The 21,586-nt window shown below is 39.8% G+C and overlaps 1 protein-coding gene across 3 annotated transcripts; it reads left to right on the forward strand.

Moving 5' to 3' along the window:
• The first annotated feature begins 499 nt into the window (after nt 1-499).
• Nucleotides 500-21,565, forward strand: tead3b (TEA domain family member 3 b). 3 transcript variants are annotated; one of them, XM_077602126.1, is made up of 11 exons: nt 500-642; nt 8,734-8,798; nt 10,358-10,420; nt 14,718-14,843; nt 14,919-14,962; nt 15,160-15,224; nt 16,439-16,575; nt 16,713-16,886; nt 17,140-17,283; nt 18,045-18,197; nt 19,010-21,565. In XM_077602126.1, exons 1-11 carry the CDS (start codon nt 636-638, stop codon nt 19,121-19,123), a joined length of 1,092 nt encoding a protein of 363 aa, XP_077458252.1. In that variant the 5' UTR covers nt 500-635; the 3' UTR covers nt 19,124-21,565. The 3 variants fall into 3 exon arrangements, with proteins under 3 accessions (XP_077458252.1, XP_077458253.1, XP_077458254.1); XM_077602127.1 differs by lacking the exons at nt 500-642; nt 8,734-8,798; nt 10,358-10,420 and adding an exon at nt 13,346-13,545; XM_077602128.1 differs by lacking the exons at nt 500-642; nt 8,734-8,798; nt 10,358-10,420 and adding an exon at nt 13,703-14,018.
• Nucleotides 21,566-21,586: the final 21 nt, after the last annotated feature.

The following is a 21,586-nucleotide window of genomic DNA, read 5'->3' on the forward strand; positions in this document are numbered from 1 at the left end:
GTCAAAGTCTTAAGCACTACACTATATCTGAGATCACTGAACTACAAATGAATGGAAATTGCCAGATGTAAGCAAAAGTTAGCGCACAGCACATTGACGAAAAAAATCTTGTATTTGTACTTTCAGGTGTTTCTTTATGGAGTTTAAACATTGTTTTTGGCTGCTTTCAACATTGTTTTGATTCTGCATTTCTCTTGTTAACATCTCACGATATAACATCTTGGGACCATGTGTTCCCGCATTTCTCATTTCTTTTGAGGTCTGGTTCTCTCTAAATAAATAAACGAGGGCCTTCATTAGGCTCTTGTGGAGAATCACGCAAAACCTTTCCTTTTTAACAAAAGTGGTCCAAATTAAGTGCTTGTCTTGGTTCTGTTTTTACAGCTCTCCTCCCGATCCGTTCATTTTGGGGCTCGGGCTCGGGCCCAGGGGGAGCCGCCACCATTGCGTCCCACGATTGGAGCGCCAACGGAAGCCCAGAAGATGGGCTTGACGGCGGGGACAACGATGACAAGGTCATCGACGGCGACGCCGAGGGGGTTTGGAGCCCGGATATCGAGCAGAGTTTTCAGGAGGCGCTCGCCATCTACCCGCCGTGCGGCCGCAGGAAGATCATCTTGTCGGACGAGGGCAAGATGTACGGTGAGTCGACTCCACAATTTGTCTAATCGCTAACAAATGTAAATGTAAAAAATGTAAATGTAAAAAATGTAGCAAAATGTAGCAAAATCAGACAAGTACCGAATTTGAAAGCAAGCGAATGCAAAACCAAATTTCGCATATTTTTTCTACCACTGCTCCTCATGTCTCAGTTCCAATAAGCGAGCCGGTTTGACTTTTTCGACATGTCTGCGCACGTCGTGCCGTAACCCCGAGGCGGTTGGTTCCGGTTGCTCTGCTACTCGGAGCAGGTTTTTGCTGTTTTGAGAACATCTCTCTGCTCCACTTCCACCTGCCCCCTTCTGCACATTGAGCCCTGAAGTCGAAGCGTTTCATTTTATCGCAGTGGAATTCAGATTCACATGGGAACTCAGAACGCGTGCTCGTGGTCTCCAGTTGTTTCCTGCAGGGTGTTCATTAAACTGCAGGTGTTGCGCCCTGAACTCCAGATGGGTTTGTTTCGGCAGGCCCAGGTGTGGAGGATTAAAAGCATCAGTCGCGACTTATCGCGACGCCTCACTCCGAGGTCGGAAATGTTGACGAACGGCGAGTGACAGGAAGTTCGCGCTGGTTCTGTCCTTAACAAAGTGCTCTGTTTTTCTGGAAACTGTTATTTTCGCCAATGAAATGTATCGCTCCAAGACTCTTCTAGTGGAGCTGTGTAAATCTTTCCCCTGCTCTTTAATTATTGTCCATCAAGTCCCGAAAAGTTGAAATCGATATGGCCGTGAAGACCGTCAATTTCAACTGACACAGCATGTATTTTACAGGCATGAGTTTTCATTTTATCACTTTTGGGGGGCTTTTCCCATGATGAGATCATATTTTTGTGGCTTTTTTTGGACAGGCAAAACTATTATTATTGTAGATGTTATCATTACATTACTGCTATTGATTGGCGACCAGTTAAACTCATTTTTTCGAGGCGGGCCACATAGTTATTAGGGTTTACTTTTGAAAGCCATTAGGTTTGCCAACTAGGCTTGCAGTGAGTAATTCACTAATCAGCAAATAAACACAGTTTGAAGTCTCCCTTCAAATGGATTGTGCATTTGACGCCACTTGATTGGACGTGATTTTAGCGAGAAAAGAGGAAATGTGCACATCATTTACATTTGCGGGGCACTCCAAATGACATGGTGGACCTGATCTGGCCTTGAGTTTGACGCCTGTGGTGTAGTCAGTCGTTTGCTCCATTAGACGGGCATGTGGAAAATGGATGGATGGTTTTGTTCAGTGTTCTTGTACATTTGACACCAGGATTTCAAATATGTTGAAAGTTGAGTTTAAGGAAGATGAAAAAAACAGCACAAGAAAGCAACCTAATGTTAAAATCCTAGTATGAAGACTGAACAGAGATTCAAACCAGGAACCTCAGAACTGTAAGGCAGACGTGTTCGTGTATTTTCCTGCTTTTCCAACTCAACGGTTGAATTTACCATGGTCGTTCATCATGCTGCCTTTTGTTTGGTGAAGTAGTAGACATTTCTGCTGATTCTGCTCAAGTTTCCTGAAAAAAGCCAAGTTAACTTTGGGAGAATTTCAGCTGACTATGACATTTTTTTTCACCTTTCGGTGTTCATTTGAAACCCAGCTAAGTGGGATTTAATAACTCTCGAGACCTGTTTAGCAGGCCAGTGTTGCGTCTACATTGCGCAATGGCGCGTTGACAAAGACCCCCTTAGTGACAAACTGTCAAAACCCCTCCTGGAGAGTCATTCGAGGGGAGGCGTGAGCCGGTTGAAACCCCCTCGCGAGGCGATGACCTCAGATCGCTAAAAGACGCGGTGACGTCAGTTTAACGGGAATGTTAACAACTACCGTTTTTTTTTTTCAATCTCACACTCTCCCGACAGCTTCCGAACGCGCACTAGTCATCCACGACCGTCGGGAATTCCAAATATTCTCCTCGGACGCCTCTCACTTGGTGGGAAAGCCTTCGAATTTCCATTTCCTTATCAAGCGGGCTTCATTTGACTTCGCGCGGACGTCTAGACTCCCCAGAAGCATCGCCACTCATTTCCATAGCGTTGGCCGGCTCGCCAATGTAATAAGTCACGTGTTTATAATAACGCCACATAAACGATTCTCGGAGGAGCGGTTTCGAAAAAGGAAGGCAAAAAAGACATGGTTCAGAATTTAAGTGAACTTTCAACCTGTTATTCGTTTTAGAAAACATTTTTCAGTTTTTAGTTTTTCCAAATTGCTTCATTTTTTTTAAAATAAACAAAAATATCACAGTGAGTAGACATTAATTAGGACAATTTCTGACCTATATATTGAAAATCATTTATTAATTTCACTAAAGTCATCACGCTGATTTCTAAAGGTTTAATGGGCCAAGAGTTGACATTATAATGAATGATTTCATGTCTATAGCATTCAAAATAAATGAATCAATGATGGAAAAAGATGAAAACAATTTTTTAGACGTAAAATAGTTTCAATTAGTCGTAGTTAAAATATATACTTTTAGTTAGTTTATTAGTTTATTTTATTACTAAACTACTACTGTCTCTGTCTTTGTCCAAGTTGTCTACTAACAAGTAATCGTAGAAAGTTGCATTAGTACCTTTTCACATTTTCATTGTGCGTCAAAAATGAAAGTGATACTTTGGCAACAAATGGGTTAATGTATTTTATTGTACAAAATTACTAACATGTTCTTTTCAACATGGGATATTTCGTCAAATACGAACCATTAAACTTCTGTGAGTGTCCGGTTTCTTACTGGAAGTTTCATCCAAATTGCCATCCATTTTTTTCGCTTATCCCAGGCAGGCATATTGATAAAACTTACCAGTGCTGTGTAGTACACACCGGAAATGATAGGATTTGTTTCAAAACAAAAGACTAGTGGTTTAGTCAGCCTTGATAATACTAACTTCTCTTATGAAAACGAAAATGTTAAAGCGATAGAAGCTACCTATGCAATCGATTCCGAATCGATTGGCATGCTGAAGTAGCACAAGACGAATCATTTGTCAGAACTTGGAACTCGGATGATTCACAATGGAATCATGTTACTGAATTCATCTGGTTTACAGTGTAGTTAAATCAAATATCAGAAGTAAGATGCGGAAGCCGTAGCAATGGTGTGAATTTCGAGGCATTTAAATTGGAAATGTGGTACTTTTCCGAAATGGTTGCTTCAAAAAAAAATTAAGTAACAATTTTTGGGGATTTCCAGAGTTTAGGGAGGTTGTCTGGAGTCCCGAAGTTTGCGTTGCTTGGCCGTGTAAAGTTGGCACCTCTGTATGTAGTATGCAGAATTTAATATCTATGGCAAGTTTTGTATTTATATCTCCTATTATGTCATTTATGAAACCTCTCCATGCTAAAATAACGACATCATCCTCGTCCAACTTGGCTTAGCTATTCCTGCACGTCGACGTTTACCAGCGTCATTGTTGTTCTATTCTTTTCCCTTTTCACGTGGAAAGATTTATAGTCCTGAAATATCACTTCCCTTGTGGCCGTAGCACATATTTCGAGGATTACCAAAGCGAAAACATTCAGACGCGTTTGTCACGCAAGTTTACACGGTGACCGCGTTCATAAGCGCGCTCCAAAAAAATGTCACCTGTCTTGTTTTTTGACACATTGCTCACCTAAGTTTTTTTTTTCTTTTTTTCGGGCCCGGGCAGGTGTGTCAAACACATGCAGTCTTTACTGTGCAGCTGTCATTTGGGTAGTAAAAAAATTAAGTGCTTGGGGGAAGCATGTGTCACTTTTAGCATTTTAGCACGGAGGGGAGAATGGGGTGGGATATGCATTGGAATATAAATTGATATAAACGCTCTCGTTCGGCATAAAATTAAAACCGACAGCAACTCGTGTTTTTGGCTAAACGCTAAATGGACAGCTAGAAAGAAGCTGCTTGCTTTGTGTTTTTAAAGCTAGCGCTTTCATGAAAGCCCTTAAAAATAATTGACAAGACCCTAAAATTTTGAGATATGCCTTTTTTTAAGTACTGTAAATTGGATTGGATTGGATATGGATAACTTTATTCATCCCGTATTCGGGAAATTTCATTGTCACAGTAGCAAGAGGGTGAGAATACAGATACAGGAAAAGACATTTTAAACATAAATAGATAGTTAATAAATACATAAATAAATAAATATATAAATAATTATTATTGTTGCTGAAATAAATATGATATATATATAATTAAACATAAATGGATAGTTAATATATAAGTTAATAAATAAACAAACACATAAATAAATAAATATATAAATAATTAAGCGTGTTGCGGAAATATATATATATATATATTTATATATATATATATACAAATACATATACATATATATAAATATACATATACATACATATATATATAAATATACATATGCATACATATATATAAATATACATATACATACATATATATAAATATACATACATATATAAATATACATATACTTACATACACATAGATGTACATGTGTATGCCTCTTGCATCCAAATGGTGTGTCACTACAGTAAAGATATTGTTTTATTCAATTCATTTTGAAAGATTAAAAAAATAAATACAATTGTGATAATTTCAATATTGACATTGCACAACACCAGTCTCTGGTGGTCTGCATGTGTGACAAGTAGGGGACACAGATTCCGGTCTTTTATGAATTTGAAAAAAATATATTTATTTTTAAGGGAAGTATGTCATTGACTGTCCATTTTGTCTTCTAGAACATTTTGGATTCACTTCCTGTACATGTTGGATCATTTTGTACTACTAGGACTCTACGTTTGTTCATTCGGCCCTCCCAGTCAAAACGGATTGGACGTCTGGCACCGTCAAACAGTGAAACATGATTACTCCCCCCCCCCCCCCCCCCAAAAAAAAAAAATTTAGTTAGAGTGGTGACGATGCACGATGGGTGCTTCCCTGTCAGTTCCTGGCTGAGATGTTCGGAATGTTTTCTGACATTTTAGAGCAGTATGCTAGCAATTTAGGATTACCTCAATGTTTTGAGAGGGGCGGTTGTGACGCGGCGTGAAAAAGAGATTACCTTTTTGCTGACTATCTTAGTCTGGAAGTGGAAAATTCCAGCGGTGCTGCAGTTGAAAAAAAATGGGGGGTGTGGCTTGTTGGAAGAAGAAGACGGGGATGTTAAGGGGAGCCAAAAAAAAAAGATAGAGAAGCGGCACCCGCTGCACCGCCCCCGCGTTTAATGCCAGTTCTGGTAGAAATTACTCATCGGACCAGTCTTACTGGCTCATTGTTCTGACGCCACCAGGTGATTCATTCATGATTATCTCCGTGTACTGTTTGTACTCCTCAAATGATGTACACGCTTCTTTTTTCAGCCTCCACTGAGGACATTGTGTTTTTATTGGCGTTTTGTTGAGTGGGTTGCATAACTAATCGTGCAACTTTATTTCCACAGATCTTTGTGGGGGTGTTGGAGGTTGAGCCAAGTAAAAACTTGTAAAGCTTTGGTGTGGATCCAAATCAAGGGGGGAATATTTGTTTATTGCTGAGAGGATTTTGGAGGATTTGATTAGTTTCCTCTTGGCAGAAATGGCAGAAAAGCCCAGATTTTTAGGGGGTTGAGGACTGAGTACTGTATGTCAAAAATATATAAAAATCAGAAAAGAAACTAGTGCTAATTCATTTAAATTGTCAGTATTGATATACAATATCATTCATTTTGCGATCCGCTTATCGTCACAAGGGTTGCGAGGGGCGCCGGAGCCTATCCCAGCCAACTACGTGCAGTAGGCGGGGAAAAAAACTTGAATTTGTTGCCAGCCAACCACAGCTCACGCTTGGCTGAACAACCATTCACACACACACTCTTAACCAGGGACAATTTAGCATACAATTAGCATAGCATGGATGTTTTTGGGATGTGGGATGAAACACCTGAAGAAAACCCACAAAGGCACAGGGAGAACCTGCAAACTCCACATATCCTCAATCTCATAACTGTGAAGTGGACATGCCAACCCTTTTATACCGTTCCACCGATTTGTTTGTTATTTTAACAATATTTTGATCACTGGAGTTTCTTCTCGGGCTTCCGTGGGTTTTCTCCAGGTACTCCAGTTTCCTTCCTCGGCTGGCTTAACACTCTAAATTGGTATGAGTGTGAGCGCGAATGGTTGTCCTTTGTCTCCTTGTGCACTGCGATTAACTGGCCACCGATTCAGGTCGTACTGGTAGCCCATAATTGGTTGGGATAGGCTCCAGCACCCCTCGCGACCCTAGTGCAGATAAACAGTTCAGAAAATGAATGAATATGCTGCTTTAAAAAAACGAAATTTTGCTTTTTGAGTCCCTGAGGCGCACGGTGAGACAAACTGATTGGACACTAAAGAGATTGATGCTGACATTTGGCGGGCTTGGCATTGTTCTCTCTCTGCCATCGTCTCCCGGGACGGTCGGCAGCAGGTGTTTCTGTCTGCTGCGCGCCGGCTCACACGGACGGCACTGTTGTTTTGGGAGCGAGGGTGGATGCGCCAGCCCCCCCGACCCCTTGAGCCCTCTCCCCCTCCTGTCCCTCACCCCTTGCAGCCAGGTGGCAGTTGTTTGGCAGAGACAGTGACGGCTTTGTGTGGCCTTCAAGAGTTACAGCATCAGCTGCCCCTTTTGCCCCCTTAAGCGTCAACCTTCCAACCCCGACTGCAACCCCCTGACGCAAGCCCTTCTCCTCTCCGCGGGTGCGCGAGCGCGTTTGCAGGCCCGGGCCAATCAGACTGGCTCGCACAGATGTGTCAGCCCGGGAGGAATGCGAGGAATGCGGAGGCGCCGGAGCGGGCGTGTCCATCTTTTGGCCCCGGGCGCAAAAGGGAGGCGCTTGTCGGGTATCGGGCGGGCCGCTCCGTGAGAGCCCCGCTGTACTTTTATGGTCACTGCGAGATGAGGGTACCTCTGGAGGCCCAGTGCTAAAAAAGTGGGTGTATAAACAGGACACCCTTTCCGTCGTTATGTGTCTGCATGGGGAGCATTGAACGTGAACAATGCAAAACTTTACATTCGCTGATACTACCACATTTGTAGACAGACAGGAGTGCTTAAATGATATTTCAAAATATATTTTCATCCAATAATGTTATAAAAAAACACTTTTTGAACATTGTAGTTTCATTCAACCCTTTTTTTCTCCAGCCGTGGTGAGCTGAGTTACAAGTTCAAGTCCTTCTAACCATGCTCGTAACTCAAAGCATGTATTTCCATTCACCTTTCATCATTGAAATCCGTTTGGTTTTTTTGTAATTAACTTTCATTTTTTTTTCAATCACTTGCTTTTCATTTTGGTGCATTTGTAATCTCTAATTGCTTTAAAATGAACAGGAATTTGACCTGTAAATGCCCCAAAAACTGGGAAAGAATAGATGTGAATGCTTTTGTTTCAGTGTCACTGAGTGCATTGGACGTCCAGTGCTGCCAATGGCAATTTAACCTTTTGCAACACAAAATATCCCAATTTTGTCATGTTGTCACGCTCCAATCCAAGATTTTACTGGTACTCACTAAAGAAAGCATTACATTGGAAGTATTTTTACTTCTTTATGTGAAAGAAGAGTTATTGCTGTTTCTGATTATTACGGTGGTTTAACTCAACCAACCAGTTTGTCAGTTTTTATCCCCTATGGAGAGCAGTAGTTCCGTTTAAAAAAAAACGATTGGTTTGCCACGGGGCATCCGCACTGTCAAAAAAATACTAAGATTAATGATACTTTTTGAGTACTTCTCACGCAACAGAAACCTAAGAAGAAGCGCTCGCCCCAAAATAGCCGCATAAACCATTTGTGCAGAATGTCGCGAGTGCACGTTATGTCTCTTCGGTGCTCCCTCTGGGTAATTAGGCCGCAGACGTTGAGGTGAAATTCCGCGGCTTTTAATACCCGTGTGCTTCGTTTCTCGAAAAGAGCTTCGAAACGAGTGGGAGACCGTGGCGTTATCGCGGCCCGTGACCCCGTTCGCTTGCCATGTGCTCTGAGAAAGGTCAAATCTCTTCTTGGTGTGATGTTTTTAAAGCGACGGCAGCGCCACCTGCTGTTTAATGTTGGCTACTGTCACGTTTTGAAACCATTTTTTTTTTCTTTACGCAGGTCGCAATGAATTGATAGCGCGCTACATCAAACTGAGGACGGGGAAAACTCGAACCAGAAAACAGGTGAAGAGTTATCATTGTTTTTGGAGTGCTTAACAACTTTAACAGTTTGGTGATGTGAAATGCATGATTTCTTTTTATTAATCAGAGCAACAACATGAAACAACACCAAAGATGCAAAATAAGTGTCGTTTTATTGAATGAGTAACATCATCATCCTTATTTTTCCAATAGTCATTTTTTAATTTGAGCCTATAACATCATATTGCGTATGATAGTTCATTATTACAAATTCAAAAGTCAAACACAAGTCCATTGGTGCCTTTTTAGATGCAGGTTTGATTCCCATCATAAGTTATCTTACACAAACTGAAGTAACTTGAAAAACACACAAAACACTTTTTAATAAGAAGCTAAGTACTCTATAATAAAGGACTTTATTGTACAATAAGCACACAATTGAATACAGTGCAAAAATCCTTTAGCTTTGTTACATTTTTTGCTAAACTCAATATATTCTGGGGTGATGTACCATATTTGGCCTCATGAGGGCAGAATTGTCACCTTCACTCCCCAAGCTTATTGCCAGCCTTTTAAAACGATAACCGTCTAATTATTTTATTTATACTGGGAGGTCTCGCTAGTTTTCCAGTTCTATTCGCGGTGCTAGAGGTCCAATGAAATTTGATTGGTCAAAACAAAGTAAAACGATTGGATGTTTAGCGCCATCAAAGGTAGCCAATGAGTTAGCCAGTGTATTATTAATCGTTCTTTGTAGAGGATAAAGAATATAAGCCTGTGAATATTAAGCAATGTCGGTCTTCTTAAGTTCAAAGTCTTACGATTAGTCGACCATCACAATAATCGTGTAGCTTCTTGTAGCTCTAATTTTGACTAGAGTCAAAGCAAAAAAAGCTTTTCCGCATGGTTTCAAAATAATGTGCGACGAGTCAGCATTAAATTAAACCAAAAAAATGAAAATGCAATGGTTTAAAAATAATGTGCAACAAGTCAATATTTAATCAAACCAAAAAAATGAAAATTCAATGGAGTGGCAAATAAAAGTCAACTTTTTTTCAAAACTCTTACATAAAACCTCTAACAAATAATTAACTCATTCACTACACTTGACGGCGACAGACGTCCAATCCATTTGAGCTGTGAGGGCTGGCAGCGAACGGATGAAATGAACCAATGTCCATCAGCCATCAGCCCTCCCAGCTCAAATGGATTGGACGTCCACCAGCGACCAACACGTTTCAATGACATTGGATTGCTGCCGAGTCCTCCCGGATTGGACGTCTTAACGCCGTCAACGGTGGCCGAGGAGTCACTGGCGTGTGTTTGCCTGCATCCTCGTGCATGTTGTGTTGTTGTGCTCAAAAACTCTCTCACACCCCCTTAGGTGTCTAGTCACATACAGGTGTTAGCGCGGAAGAAAGTGCGCGAATACCAGGCGGGTATCAAGGTAGGTGCTAGCGAGCTTCCCCGCCCCTCTGGCGACACTGACTGGGCGTCTCTTTCCTCTTTTGGTTACGGCTTCTCTCTTCCCTTCTTCTTCTTCTTCTTGTCTTCTGGCTCCTTTCCCTCCTTCCCTCCCTTTTGGCTATTCTTCTGTGCAGGTTTCTAGCCACTTGCAGGTTCTCGCCCGGAGAAAATCTCGCGAGATCCAGTCAAAGCTAAAGGTATGCGCTTCACGGCGGCTCGACTCGACACTAACCGCTTCGCTAACGTTAGCCCTGAGCTGGGGCCGGCAAAAATTTGGGAGCGATTTTAAGGAATTCACTCGCATGTGAGAAAGATGGCGCTCTTCGAGTACGGTTAATGATTGTTTTTAAAGGGGACATATATTTAGTCCTAGCACGATAACCAGTTTTAGTGGGTTTCTTAATATGCAGTAATATTGTTTTTTTAAAAGGACCCAATTTAATAAAGGCTTTATTTTAAATCGAATCAGCAGTATATCGCGATATTACGATTCCCGTATCGATTCCAAATCCCTCTGAATCGATCTTTACGCTTGTGTTTTTAGTGGAAATTAACAATATTTGGCTGTACTTCCACTTGTGTCCACCAGCTCGGAGCAGTCATCCACCGTGCCTTGATATCTAGTATTTAGACATCGAATCGTTCTTGGACGCTTAGCGAATCTTATATTAGCATAGCCCGTGCAAAGGCACATACTGAACTCGCACACAAAAAATATACTCAACTCACATTTGAAGGTTGATTGGACGTCAACCAAATAATTAAAGGGAATGAGAGGAATCGCTTTGATTGTAAGCGAATGTGTTCGTGTCCACTGCAAGTTCAGGAGAGCGGGGAAGATTTAGCGAGGAAAAATAGAAAATATGTCTCCTTTAAAGCAAGACAATGCAACACAAGGAGCCCGTGAGACGCTTTTGTCTTTCACACTTGTGCCGCATGCCCTTCAACCTGTGAGACTTGTCTACCTGCCCTCTTCTCTCTTATTCATTCTAGTTTGTTATGTCCTATTTCTAAAGATGCACATTACAAAATACTTGCTCTGGTCTTTCCTTATTTGTATTGTATGTTTTATCAATGCAAAATCACATTCATATCACGTGCTCACACAATTTGCTGCCCTAAGATTAACGTCTTACTGGTAACAAATATAACAGTGGCAGATCATGTGTAGGCAATCTGAATTTATATTAATGTTGACTAAAAACATACTGTAAACATTCAAAACACACATTTCATTTCATTATGTAGTGGTATTATGAGAATTGAAAATATTCAATTAATTAGTGATACAAACTAGAACTTGAATGTGTTTCTCATTTTGTTTATTAGCTATAAATTAGCATTTTATTACAAGTATTGTAGTTCAATAAGAATCCTGCGTGGAATTAATTGTTAATTAATCTTATTTTATATATCCTCCTTTTTGAGATATTCACCCATGCTGTAAAAAAATGTGAATAAATAATGAATCGATTCACTATTATAAATATATTCACTTGTAGTATTCTACTTTTTTGGTTCATATTAGATAATAATCAGAATTGTATCTTCCAACCTCATTTAGCAACAACCAACATTTGTCGTAAATACCGTATTTTCACGACTATAAGGCACACCACATTATAAGGCGCACCCTCAATGAATGACACATTTTATTTTTTCCATATATAAGGTGCACCGCTCCGCATTACACTGGTCTACCGCACCGCATCATACGGGTCTACAGTAGAGGCTGGGGTTACGTTATGCATCCACTAGATGCTGCTGCGCTAAAGGGAATATCAACAAAACAGTCAGATAGGTCAGCCAAACTTTATTAATAGATTACAAATCAGCTTTCTGACAATTCCATTCGCTCCCAACATGAATAAACAACAGGTTTTTTTTTTAATTTTCTCCGAGGTTAAAGTATTAGTATTTTTGTGACACAGCAATAGCTTAATAACTCATGTTGAACAGGTGGGCGAATGCGGCATCCAACACACACGTCTCCGTCTCACCAAAGTCGTCATTAATCGAGTCAGTAATTTCTGCCTTCCTGAAAGCTCGGACCACAGTTGAGACTTCCACTGGGAATGACGGCGAACATAGAATTAATGTGCTAGATCGAGCTCAACCGAAATGAAACGCCGTTTTATATATCTCGGCATTCACCGCGCACCGGAAATAGACTCGGGGGCTGCTTGCCGTAGTTGCAAGAGCTGATGCAGCTCAATATTGATCCATATATAATATATTTATATATATAGTTCACAGTCTAGCTCTGAATGCTCTGTTGACGCCAACATCTAGCGGCAGGAGTTCTTTTGTAAATCAACTCTAGTAAATGACGGCCGCTGTCAATTGGTTGACAAAAGAACTATATATCCCAGCAGTCACTGCGCACTACTATTTCTTCGGGGAAAATAGAGTCGGGGGCTGCTTGCCGTAGTTGCGAGAGCTGTTGCGGCTCTATATATATATATATATATATATATATATATATATATAAGGTAGGTGCTAGCGAGCTTCCCCGTATTGTATATATATATATATATATATATATATATATATATATATATATATATATATATATATATACACACACATATATATACACATATATACATCATTTGCATTCTAGCTTTGAATGCTCTGTTGACGCCAATCTAGCGGCTGGAGTTCTTTTGTCAATACACCCGGAATGACGGCGAGCACCAAATTAGTGTGCTCGCCCTCACACTGGGTGTATAGACAATAGAACTACATATCCCAGCATGAATCGCGCACGGGGGAAAATGAAGTTGCAGGCTGCTTACCATAGTTGCGAGACCTGTACAGGGTGGTGTAACCTATCGACTGATTTATTTTATTTTATCGTGATAACAATTTTAATAATGATCCATATATAAGGCGCACTGGATTATAAGGCGCCCTGTCTATTTTGGAGAAAATGTAAGACTTTTAAGTGTGCCTTATGGTCATGAAAATACGGTAGTAAAAAACAAGTTTTGGACCAATTGACTGCTTGCGTGGGTTTTCTCGGGGTACTCCGGTTTCCTCCCACAACCCAAAAACATGCATGGTAGATTGGTCGAACACTCTAAAAATTTGTCCCTAGGACGTCTGCGGCCTGGGTGACTCTTGTGTGGATAAGCGGTAGGGAAAATGAATGATTTTTCAATTCAAATATATTTCAAGTCTGTAGCCGTCAATGGCAGTTAACATGTTAAGTGAGTAGTATTCAGAAAAATGCCCATCTGGCCAAAACTCCTCGTCCGGCTTAAATGCATCGAACTAATGGTCCTTTTCTCTTTTTGTTTTGCCTCAGGCGATGAATTTGGTAAGTGAATCTCATTCGTGCCATACGCCGTGCTTTCGCTACTCGCATAATCGGCATCGGCGGGCCTCCTACTGGCCCTCCGCTGGCATGGCAACCCCTGCCCCGCCCCCGGCCCGCCCACTACGGCATCCCAAAACGAGGGGCGGAGCTTAGGAAACGGCCTTGCTTTTTGAACACTGCTGTGCATCCTCGCTTGCTTCGCTAAGGTGTCGCTTTGTTGTTTTCGGGCACTCGGGTCTTAAAGGACGCAAATTCGACAGCGCGAGGCGTCGAAATAAACCAGAACATTTGGAAGCCATGCATTATTTTCCACGCATTGTTCATGAAATGACCCATGTTTTTCATGGTATCGGTTCATCGGCGGTGCTCCTGTCTGCTTTCCTCGGTGACCGCAAACGATGCTCTGCTTGGATTGGCTTTCCAAGGCTAAATAACCAGTGGAATCTTCATTTTCTTACCCAATACTAATGCCTGTAATGTATTTTAATAACTGTCATGCAGGGTACACACATACGAATCATATGTATAATAAAAATAATTATAATAAGCATAACGTAACAAATTTGAAACATGTTAGTATAATGTAACAAAAAAATATGCTTTGAATGCTCCTCTCACAGTGCCTTTGACGTCACTAGACGTCCAATTCATTTTGACTGGAAGAGGGCTAATTAACTGTTCTATTTTTTTTAATTGATCAGAAACCAAAAAAACATTATACAACAAGTAATAATAATAACATGACATGGTAACATTTTTGGGGGTAGTCTATAGCATAAATATATATATATATATATATATATATATATATATATATATATATATATATATATATATATGTATGTATGTATATATATGTATATATATATAAGTATATATATATATATATACATAAATATATAGCATATATAAGTTGCACTTGAGTAATGGCCCAGCCAAACTATTAAAAAAAAACGTATTTTCTGGAAAATATGGAAATATCCTCGCTGCCCAACTTGAATACTATTTCTGATATTTTAACTAGTTAAAGGATATTTCTTACAGAATATAAACCCCCCGCCACTCACCCACTTATCAAAACCGTATGTGTGTACCCCACTTTGAGCGTGATGGTCTCCTTCTGACGCCCGCTTTTCTTTGACTGGCTTCCTGTCCCTTTGGCGCCACTTTAGGATCAGGCGTCCAAAGACAAAGCCCTCCAGAACATGGCGGCGCTATCGTCGGCGCAGATTGTCTCGCCGACCATGGTCAAGAATCATATTCCGCCGATGCCCCCCGCCAACTACCAGCCAGGCAGAGTGAGCCCCCCCTTACTTAAATGTTCATGCTTTGTCTCATAGTTCAAGCTAAAATATATATATATATACTTCTAGTTCTGGCACGCGCAGATTCCGGGACAACCTGGACCCTCTCAGGAGTAAGTGGAACCCTCGAAAACCCGGGATGGGAGGTGCGGGACGGGACGCCTGAATTTACGACGGGTTGGCGTTTAAATGAGTGAATTTAATTCAAGAAATCAAACTACTACTTTTTAAAACAGTCAAACATGTCAAAGAAACTCTTTTTTTCTCTTCACATCCCGTTTGTCTCATGAACTTGTTTTTTGTCTTTTAGTATCAAACCCTTTGCACAGCCTCCCTACCCTGGTTTGTCGGGTCCTATAACGCAGTCCATACCAAGTAAGTAAAAATCTAAATCTAATCTAATATATATATATATACATACATATACATATACATATACATATACATATACATATACATATACATATACATATACATATACATATACATATACATATACATATACATATACATATACATATACATATACATATACATATACATATACATATACATATACATATACATATACATATACATATACATATACATATACATATACATATACATATACATATACATATACATATACATATACATATACATATACATATACATATACATATACATATACATATACATATACATATACATATACATATACATATACATATACATATACATATATATATATATATATATATATATATATATATATATATATAACTGAATTTTACAGTTTTTTTTCAAGCCATGGTTTAAAAAAGGTAACCACACATCTTTTTTGGGTAAATGGGATTTCAATATATAGTATACTATAGGGCGGCTTGGTGGAGCGAGTGGTTAGCGCGTCGGCCTCACAGCTCTGGGGTCCTGGGTTCAAATCCAGGTCATGTCCATCTGTGTGGAGTTTGCATGTTCTCCTCGGGCCTGCATGGGTTTCCTCCGGGTACTCCGGGTTCCTCCCACATTCCAAATACATGCATGGTAGGCTAATTGGACACTCTAAATTGCCCCTAGGTATGGGGGTGAGTGTGCATGGTTGTCCTTTGTCTCCTTATGCCCTGCGTACGACTGACCACCGTTTCAGGGTGTCCCCCGCCTCTAGCCCGGAGACAGCTGGGATTGGCTCCAGCACCCCCCTCGCAACCCTAATGAGGATAAAGCGGTTCAGAAAATGAGATGAATATTCTATATGTATAGAATATGTGGAAAACTTTATTTTCTGAGAACTCAAAAGTAAACTTTAAAATCAGACTGGACTGTCTGCTCAGTAGTCAGTACGCTCGACTGCCACAGTGACTCGGATTCAAATCCCAATTGGTTAAGAAAGAATGAGAAATCTCTTCACCACCATCAGACCTATTCTTTTGGCAGCCATTTGTTGTCAATTTGACCGTAAACCTTTTAAATGTTTCTGGCTTTTTAACTGTATCATTCTAGGTCTGACTATTTTATGTCAATGTAACATTTTTCATTACCATTTCTGTCAGTTTCCATGCAAAAATATGACTGACTGTAGAGGGTAAATCCTAAATGTTTGCGTACAGATTACGAGCCGCTGGCTCCGCCCCCTCCGCCAACAGCCACGGCGGTGCCAGTGTGGCAAGACCGGACTATCGCCTCCTCCAAACTGCGCATGTTGGAATATTCGGCCTTTATGGAGGTTCAGAGGGACCCGGACACTGTGAGTTTTTTTTATGCTAATTAAAAGCACTGCAAATGGTTGATCAATAGGTGGCTCCCACTATAGGGCCCCATTTATGTTGTATGTTCTTTGGTTTTTTTAATATTCTTTTGTTTTTTTTGTCTCGATTTTTACAGTACAGCAAACACCTGTTTGTCCACATAGGACAGACCAACCCGTCGTATAGCGACCCCCTCCTGGAGGCCGTGGACATCCGGCAGATCTACGACAAGTTCCCGGAGAAGAAGGGCGGCCTCAAGGAGCTTTATGAGAAAGGCCCACAGAATGCCTTTTTTCTGGTTAAATTCTGGGTGCGCGATCAAAGTTTATTCAAAATCATCTGCTAATTTGCTGCCATTGACAACGAACGATCGCTGCCAGGCATCGTACTTCAAATGGATCGGACATTTGTCGCCATCAATGGCAGCAAACGTGTTAGCGTGCTGAAAAATGTGTATTTTGCTCCCTTAAATGAAAACTTTCTAGTCTATTTCTGGATTTCAGTGGTAAGAATTATTTCTACACAAGATATTATAAACCCATGTTTCATTTTTCTTATTCCAGGCCGACCTGAACAGCAGCGGCATGCAGGACGGCCCCGGTTCTTTTTACGGCGTCACCAGTCAGTACAGCAGCTCCGAGAACATGACCATCACCGTTTCAACCAAAGTCTGCTCCTTTGGGAAGCAGGTGGTGGAAAAAGTTGAGGTAATGACACCCGCTCATCTGTCGCCCCCTCAAATGTGCAGTCTGTCAATGTAAATGCAATCAGTGGAGTGCCCAAATTAAAACAAATAAATCGATAGATAGAGAAGTAAAGGAATTAATACCTGAGAATATAAAGGTATATTTTCTCAAACACTGGTATTTTTTCATGTTTGTATTTAGATTTGATTATATTAGAACTTTATTTCATCCCATATTGGGGAAATTTCCTTGGTTGCAGTAGCAAGACAGACACACAAGACATTGTAGACCTAGGTAAAAAAATAAAAAAATTCAATGACAAAATGTAAAAATCAGTGACAACATATAGCTTCATATTTTCATTTATAGAGTATAAAGGTATATTTTCTCAAATACTGGTATTTTTTCATGTTTGTATTTAGATTAGATTAGATTAGAAGTTTATTTCATCCCGTAATGGGGAAATTTCCTTGGTTGCAGTAGCAAGACAGACACACAAGAAATTGTAGACATGGGTAAAAAAAAAAAGAAAACATTTAATGACAAAAAGTAAAAGTCAGTAACAACATATAGATTCATATTTTCATTTATTTACTTAATGTATTTTCCGCACTGTAAGGTGCACCTTTTTCGTAGTTTGCCCTCCCAAAAATGCTCAGGTGAGATTTAAAAGTCCAAAACAGAACATATTGGGGGATTTATTTTTCTTTGTCTTTATTTTTCAATTTTGACCCTCCTGTGACTGCATGTTTGTAAAAGTGTGCATTCGTTCCTCGCCGCAGACCGAATACGCCCGGCTGGAGGCGGGCAAGTGCGTTTACAGGATCCACCGCTCACCCATGTGCGAGTACATGATCAACTTCATTCACAAGCTCAAACACTTGCCCGAAAAGTACATGATGAACAGTGTTCTGGAAAACTTCACCATCCTGCAGGTACAGAAAAATGAGACACGGTGAAAAAGGGAAAATAAGATGCACTAACCAAAAAATGTATGTTTTTCACTACATGGCGTTTTTAGATCAGAATCAGGTGGAAATGCTAATTACTGCTTAAATTATGCATTGTGCTATACTTTTGAAACAATGAAAACTTTGTTAACCATGTGATTTGATTGACTGGCAATCAATTCCCAAACCTACTGCCCATTGTTAGCTGGGATAGGCTCCAGCACCCCACGTGGCCCTTGTGATGGTAAGCAGAAAGGAAAATATAAAAATAAAAGAATGAATGATCTTAATTTTATAGGTCTACTTAATGAAAACAGGTGGATTTACCTTAACTGAACGCCTTCAATGTTTAGGAAAATTTAAATTTAAGAAAAAAAAGGAAATTCTGTCAAATGTTTTTTTGTTGAATCCATGGGGATTTCTTTATCTTCTTTCATTAGATTAGATTAGATAACTTTATTCATCCTGTATTCGGAAAATTTCATTGTCACAGTAGCAAGAGGGTGAGAATACAGACACAGGAAAAGACATTTTAGACCTAAATAAATAGGTAATAATTGCATGCCATTTTTAAATTAATTTTGATGTACTCTTGAACAGTTTTTCTTAGGATCATGGAAATTTGAAATAAAAGTGATGTTTGTGGAACATTTGGAAATAGCAGTTCTGAGGCTTTTTACTTTTTTTCTTGGAATCCCTTTGTGCTACTCCCAAATCATTTTGCTAGGCCAGGTCACACGCATGAATAACCCTACCGAATGTCGTCATATCACGTCCTCTTTGTTTCCCTCCCGCAGGTCGTAACGAACCGCGACACCCAGGAGACGCTGCTGTGCATCGCATTTGTGTTCGAGGTGTCCACGAGCGAACACGGCGCCCAGTACCACGTCTACAGACTTGTGAAGGACTAAACCATACAACATCAAACCAGTGAAAACACGCCGTCCCCCTCTCTTCAAAACCAGAAAACGACGCTAGTGAACGCGAGGAAGACAAAAAAAAAACAATCAGCACGTGCATTTTTCAGACCGGTAGCTTTCCATGAAGTGGAAGAGGTACGCCAAGCCGCTTGAGGGAACGAGAAGGTATGAAATGAGAAGATCGTTTGGAGGAAGAAAAGAATCGGACCATCGAGGAAGAGCAAGTGGACGTTGTGTTCTGCTAGATTACGCTAGGAAAGAAAAGTGCCTTTTTTTTCTCTCCAAAGATATCGTTGCCTGCCACTTTGAATTGCCTTTTGTACTACCTCTATCTTTTTTTGGTTTGTTTTTCAAATGGCCCGATCATCGTAATCAATTCGAAAAATAGGCCCTTTGGCCTTTAAACATCGACATTTATCACTTTTTGCCTTGTTCTAGTACCGCTTGCGTGTCTTTAAATCTTAGGTAGTGTACACACTAGGGTTGCCAAGAATGATTGATCAATTATCACATAAACAGCTACTTTGATAATCGATTAATTGTTGACAGACAATAGTTTACATTAAAAAAAGACCAAATCCTCCCCTTGAGCAGATTATTTTTAAAAATTCTCAGATTTCTGTGGTTTTATATGAAAGCCAAGTGATAATCTTTGAGAATAATTTAAAAAAGGTAGATTTTTGCAGCTATCTTTGCTTTTAGAAAACAATGATTACACTTCAACTAACGTCGAACTACTTATTTGAAGTTGCACCTGAGGTTTAACCGTTAACTTTTTTAAGTTGAAATGTCAAGTTCTGGCTTTTTTTTCCCCTTTTATAGGGTTTGGTGAATTTTGGGTGAAAACTTTTGTCTGAATAATACCCATAAAGCCCAAAACTCAGGGCTGTCTCATAGAGACATTTGACAATCAGAAATTAGCGTTTCTCACTACGTTTGTAACCCGTTTTATTATACAATAACACGTTTTGGACCTTACGGATGTTTTTTTTATACGACAGCGTATTCGGGCCAAATGGGAAAAAATGGGACAATGAAAATAGTCATAATTTTGCAAGATCATTCTCATAATATTATGAGGAAAAAAAGTCGATACAAGAAAAGTCCATACATATTATGTAAGAAAAAATATACATAATTGAACTACTTTAATCTCGTAAAATTACCTAACAAATTTTTTCTTGTAAGATTGCGTCAAATGCCGTATTAATACTTTATTTAATCTCATCATATTGCAACTGTTTTCTCATAACATTACAACTTTAAATTCGTCAGATCACGACTTTGCTCTCGTAATGTTACAACTTTATATTGCAATTTTTGCTTGTAATATTCTGACTTTTCTCTTTGAATTACATCATATGACTTCATTGTCGTAATTTTTCAGATTTGATCTCCAATATTAATACTATAGTCAGAGACCCGTTTTCTCTGTTTGTCCCTGATACTCTGTCTTAGTTATATTATCACTCATCATCAAAAAGCAAAAAAAATGCGCTCACCCAACCACTTCCTCTCTGCGCCACCCACTTGTTGCATCACCTTTGTGGAAGTGGACACAAAGTGACAAGTGTTTTTTTTTTTCTGCCTTGACAAGTATGTAGCCTTAAATGAAAACGACATTGTTTCTGTACTGTGAGTCAAGTGAATCCTAAAGGAATATGTGTTACATAGGAGTATTTTTATTCGGAGGAGGGAGGGGGCTTTATATTGCGATCGAGTAAGCCGGCACGGAGAGGAACGGGCCAATTGACGTCACGCTTTCTTTTGTTTAAAAAAGAAATTGCATGCTGTGAGAAGCTTCAATTGTTCATATTTAAGACGTGCCTTCGATGTACCTGACCTGTTGTTATTTATAGGGTTGTAAAGCAGATACATACAGTGCTAATAACAAGTGCCGTGTGGGGTTCACTACTTGTGTGTCTTTTTCCATTGATTTGGAGATGGTTAAACAGAAAGTGTGTGTGTGTGTGTGTGTTTGTGTTTGTGTGTGTGTATGTGTATGTATTGCTTTTTTGGGGGGGTGGAAAAAAATCTGACAAAGTGGCCAACTAGATTGAATGTCATATTTTGTAACACCCACAAAAATAATAACGCTCCTAGCTCAGTGTATCTTTTATACAATTTTCTTCTGCCATTGCCGACACTTGTCTTCGTTTAGATTCTGTCGTTCTTTCGACTGTGAGTGTTTTGCCTCACTGAAAATAATGTGTGATATTGATAAGATATCTAATGTATCATATTCTGAATGGTGTGGGAAGGTGTTTTATTGTTGTTGTTGTTGTTTTTTGGTTTAAGGTGGTTTGCTATTGTTTTTACCACAATTGTGAATTGCAATTTTATACTTCCAAATAGAGGTTGGACTATGTAATCAAACCAATGTATCTAACAATAAAAGACACTTGGTGCCTTTGGGGGCTTTTTTCCCCATGACATGTTGACTAATCCTTTCTA

The sequence above is a fragment of the Stigmatopora argus genome, chromosome 6 (genome assembly GCF_051989625.1).
Source record: "Stigmatopora argus isolate UIUO_Sarg chromosome 6, RoL_Sarg_1.0, whole genome shotgun sequence".
Classification (NCBI taxonomy): domain Eukaryota; kingdom Metazoa; phylum Chordata; class Actinopteri; order Syngnathiformes; family Syngnathidae; genus Stigmatopora; species Stigmatopora argus.

Excerpts from the sequence above, each read along its gene's own strand:
- tead3b (XM_077602126.1), top strand. Across the intron at positions 8,799-10,357 it reads AAACTCGAACCAGAAAACAG|GTTTCTAGCCACTTGCAGGT; the intron begins GTGAAGAGTTAT and ends TCTTCTGTGCAG. Across the intron at positions 18,198-19,009 it reads AAAACTTCACCATCCTGCAG|GTCGTAACGAACCGCGACAC; the intron begins GTACAGAAAAAT and ends TCCCTCCCGCAG.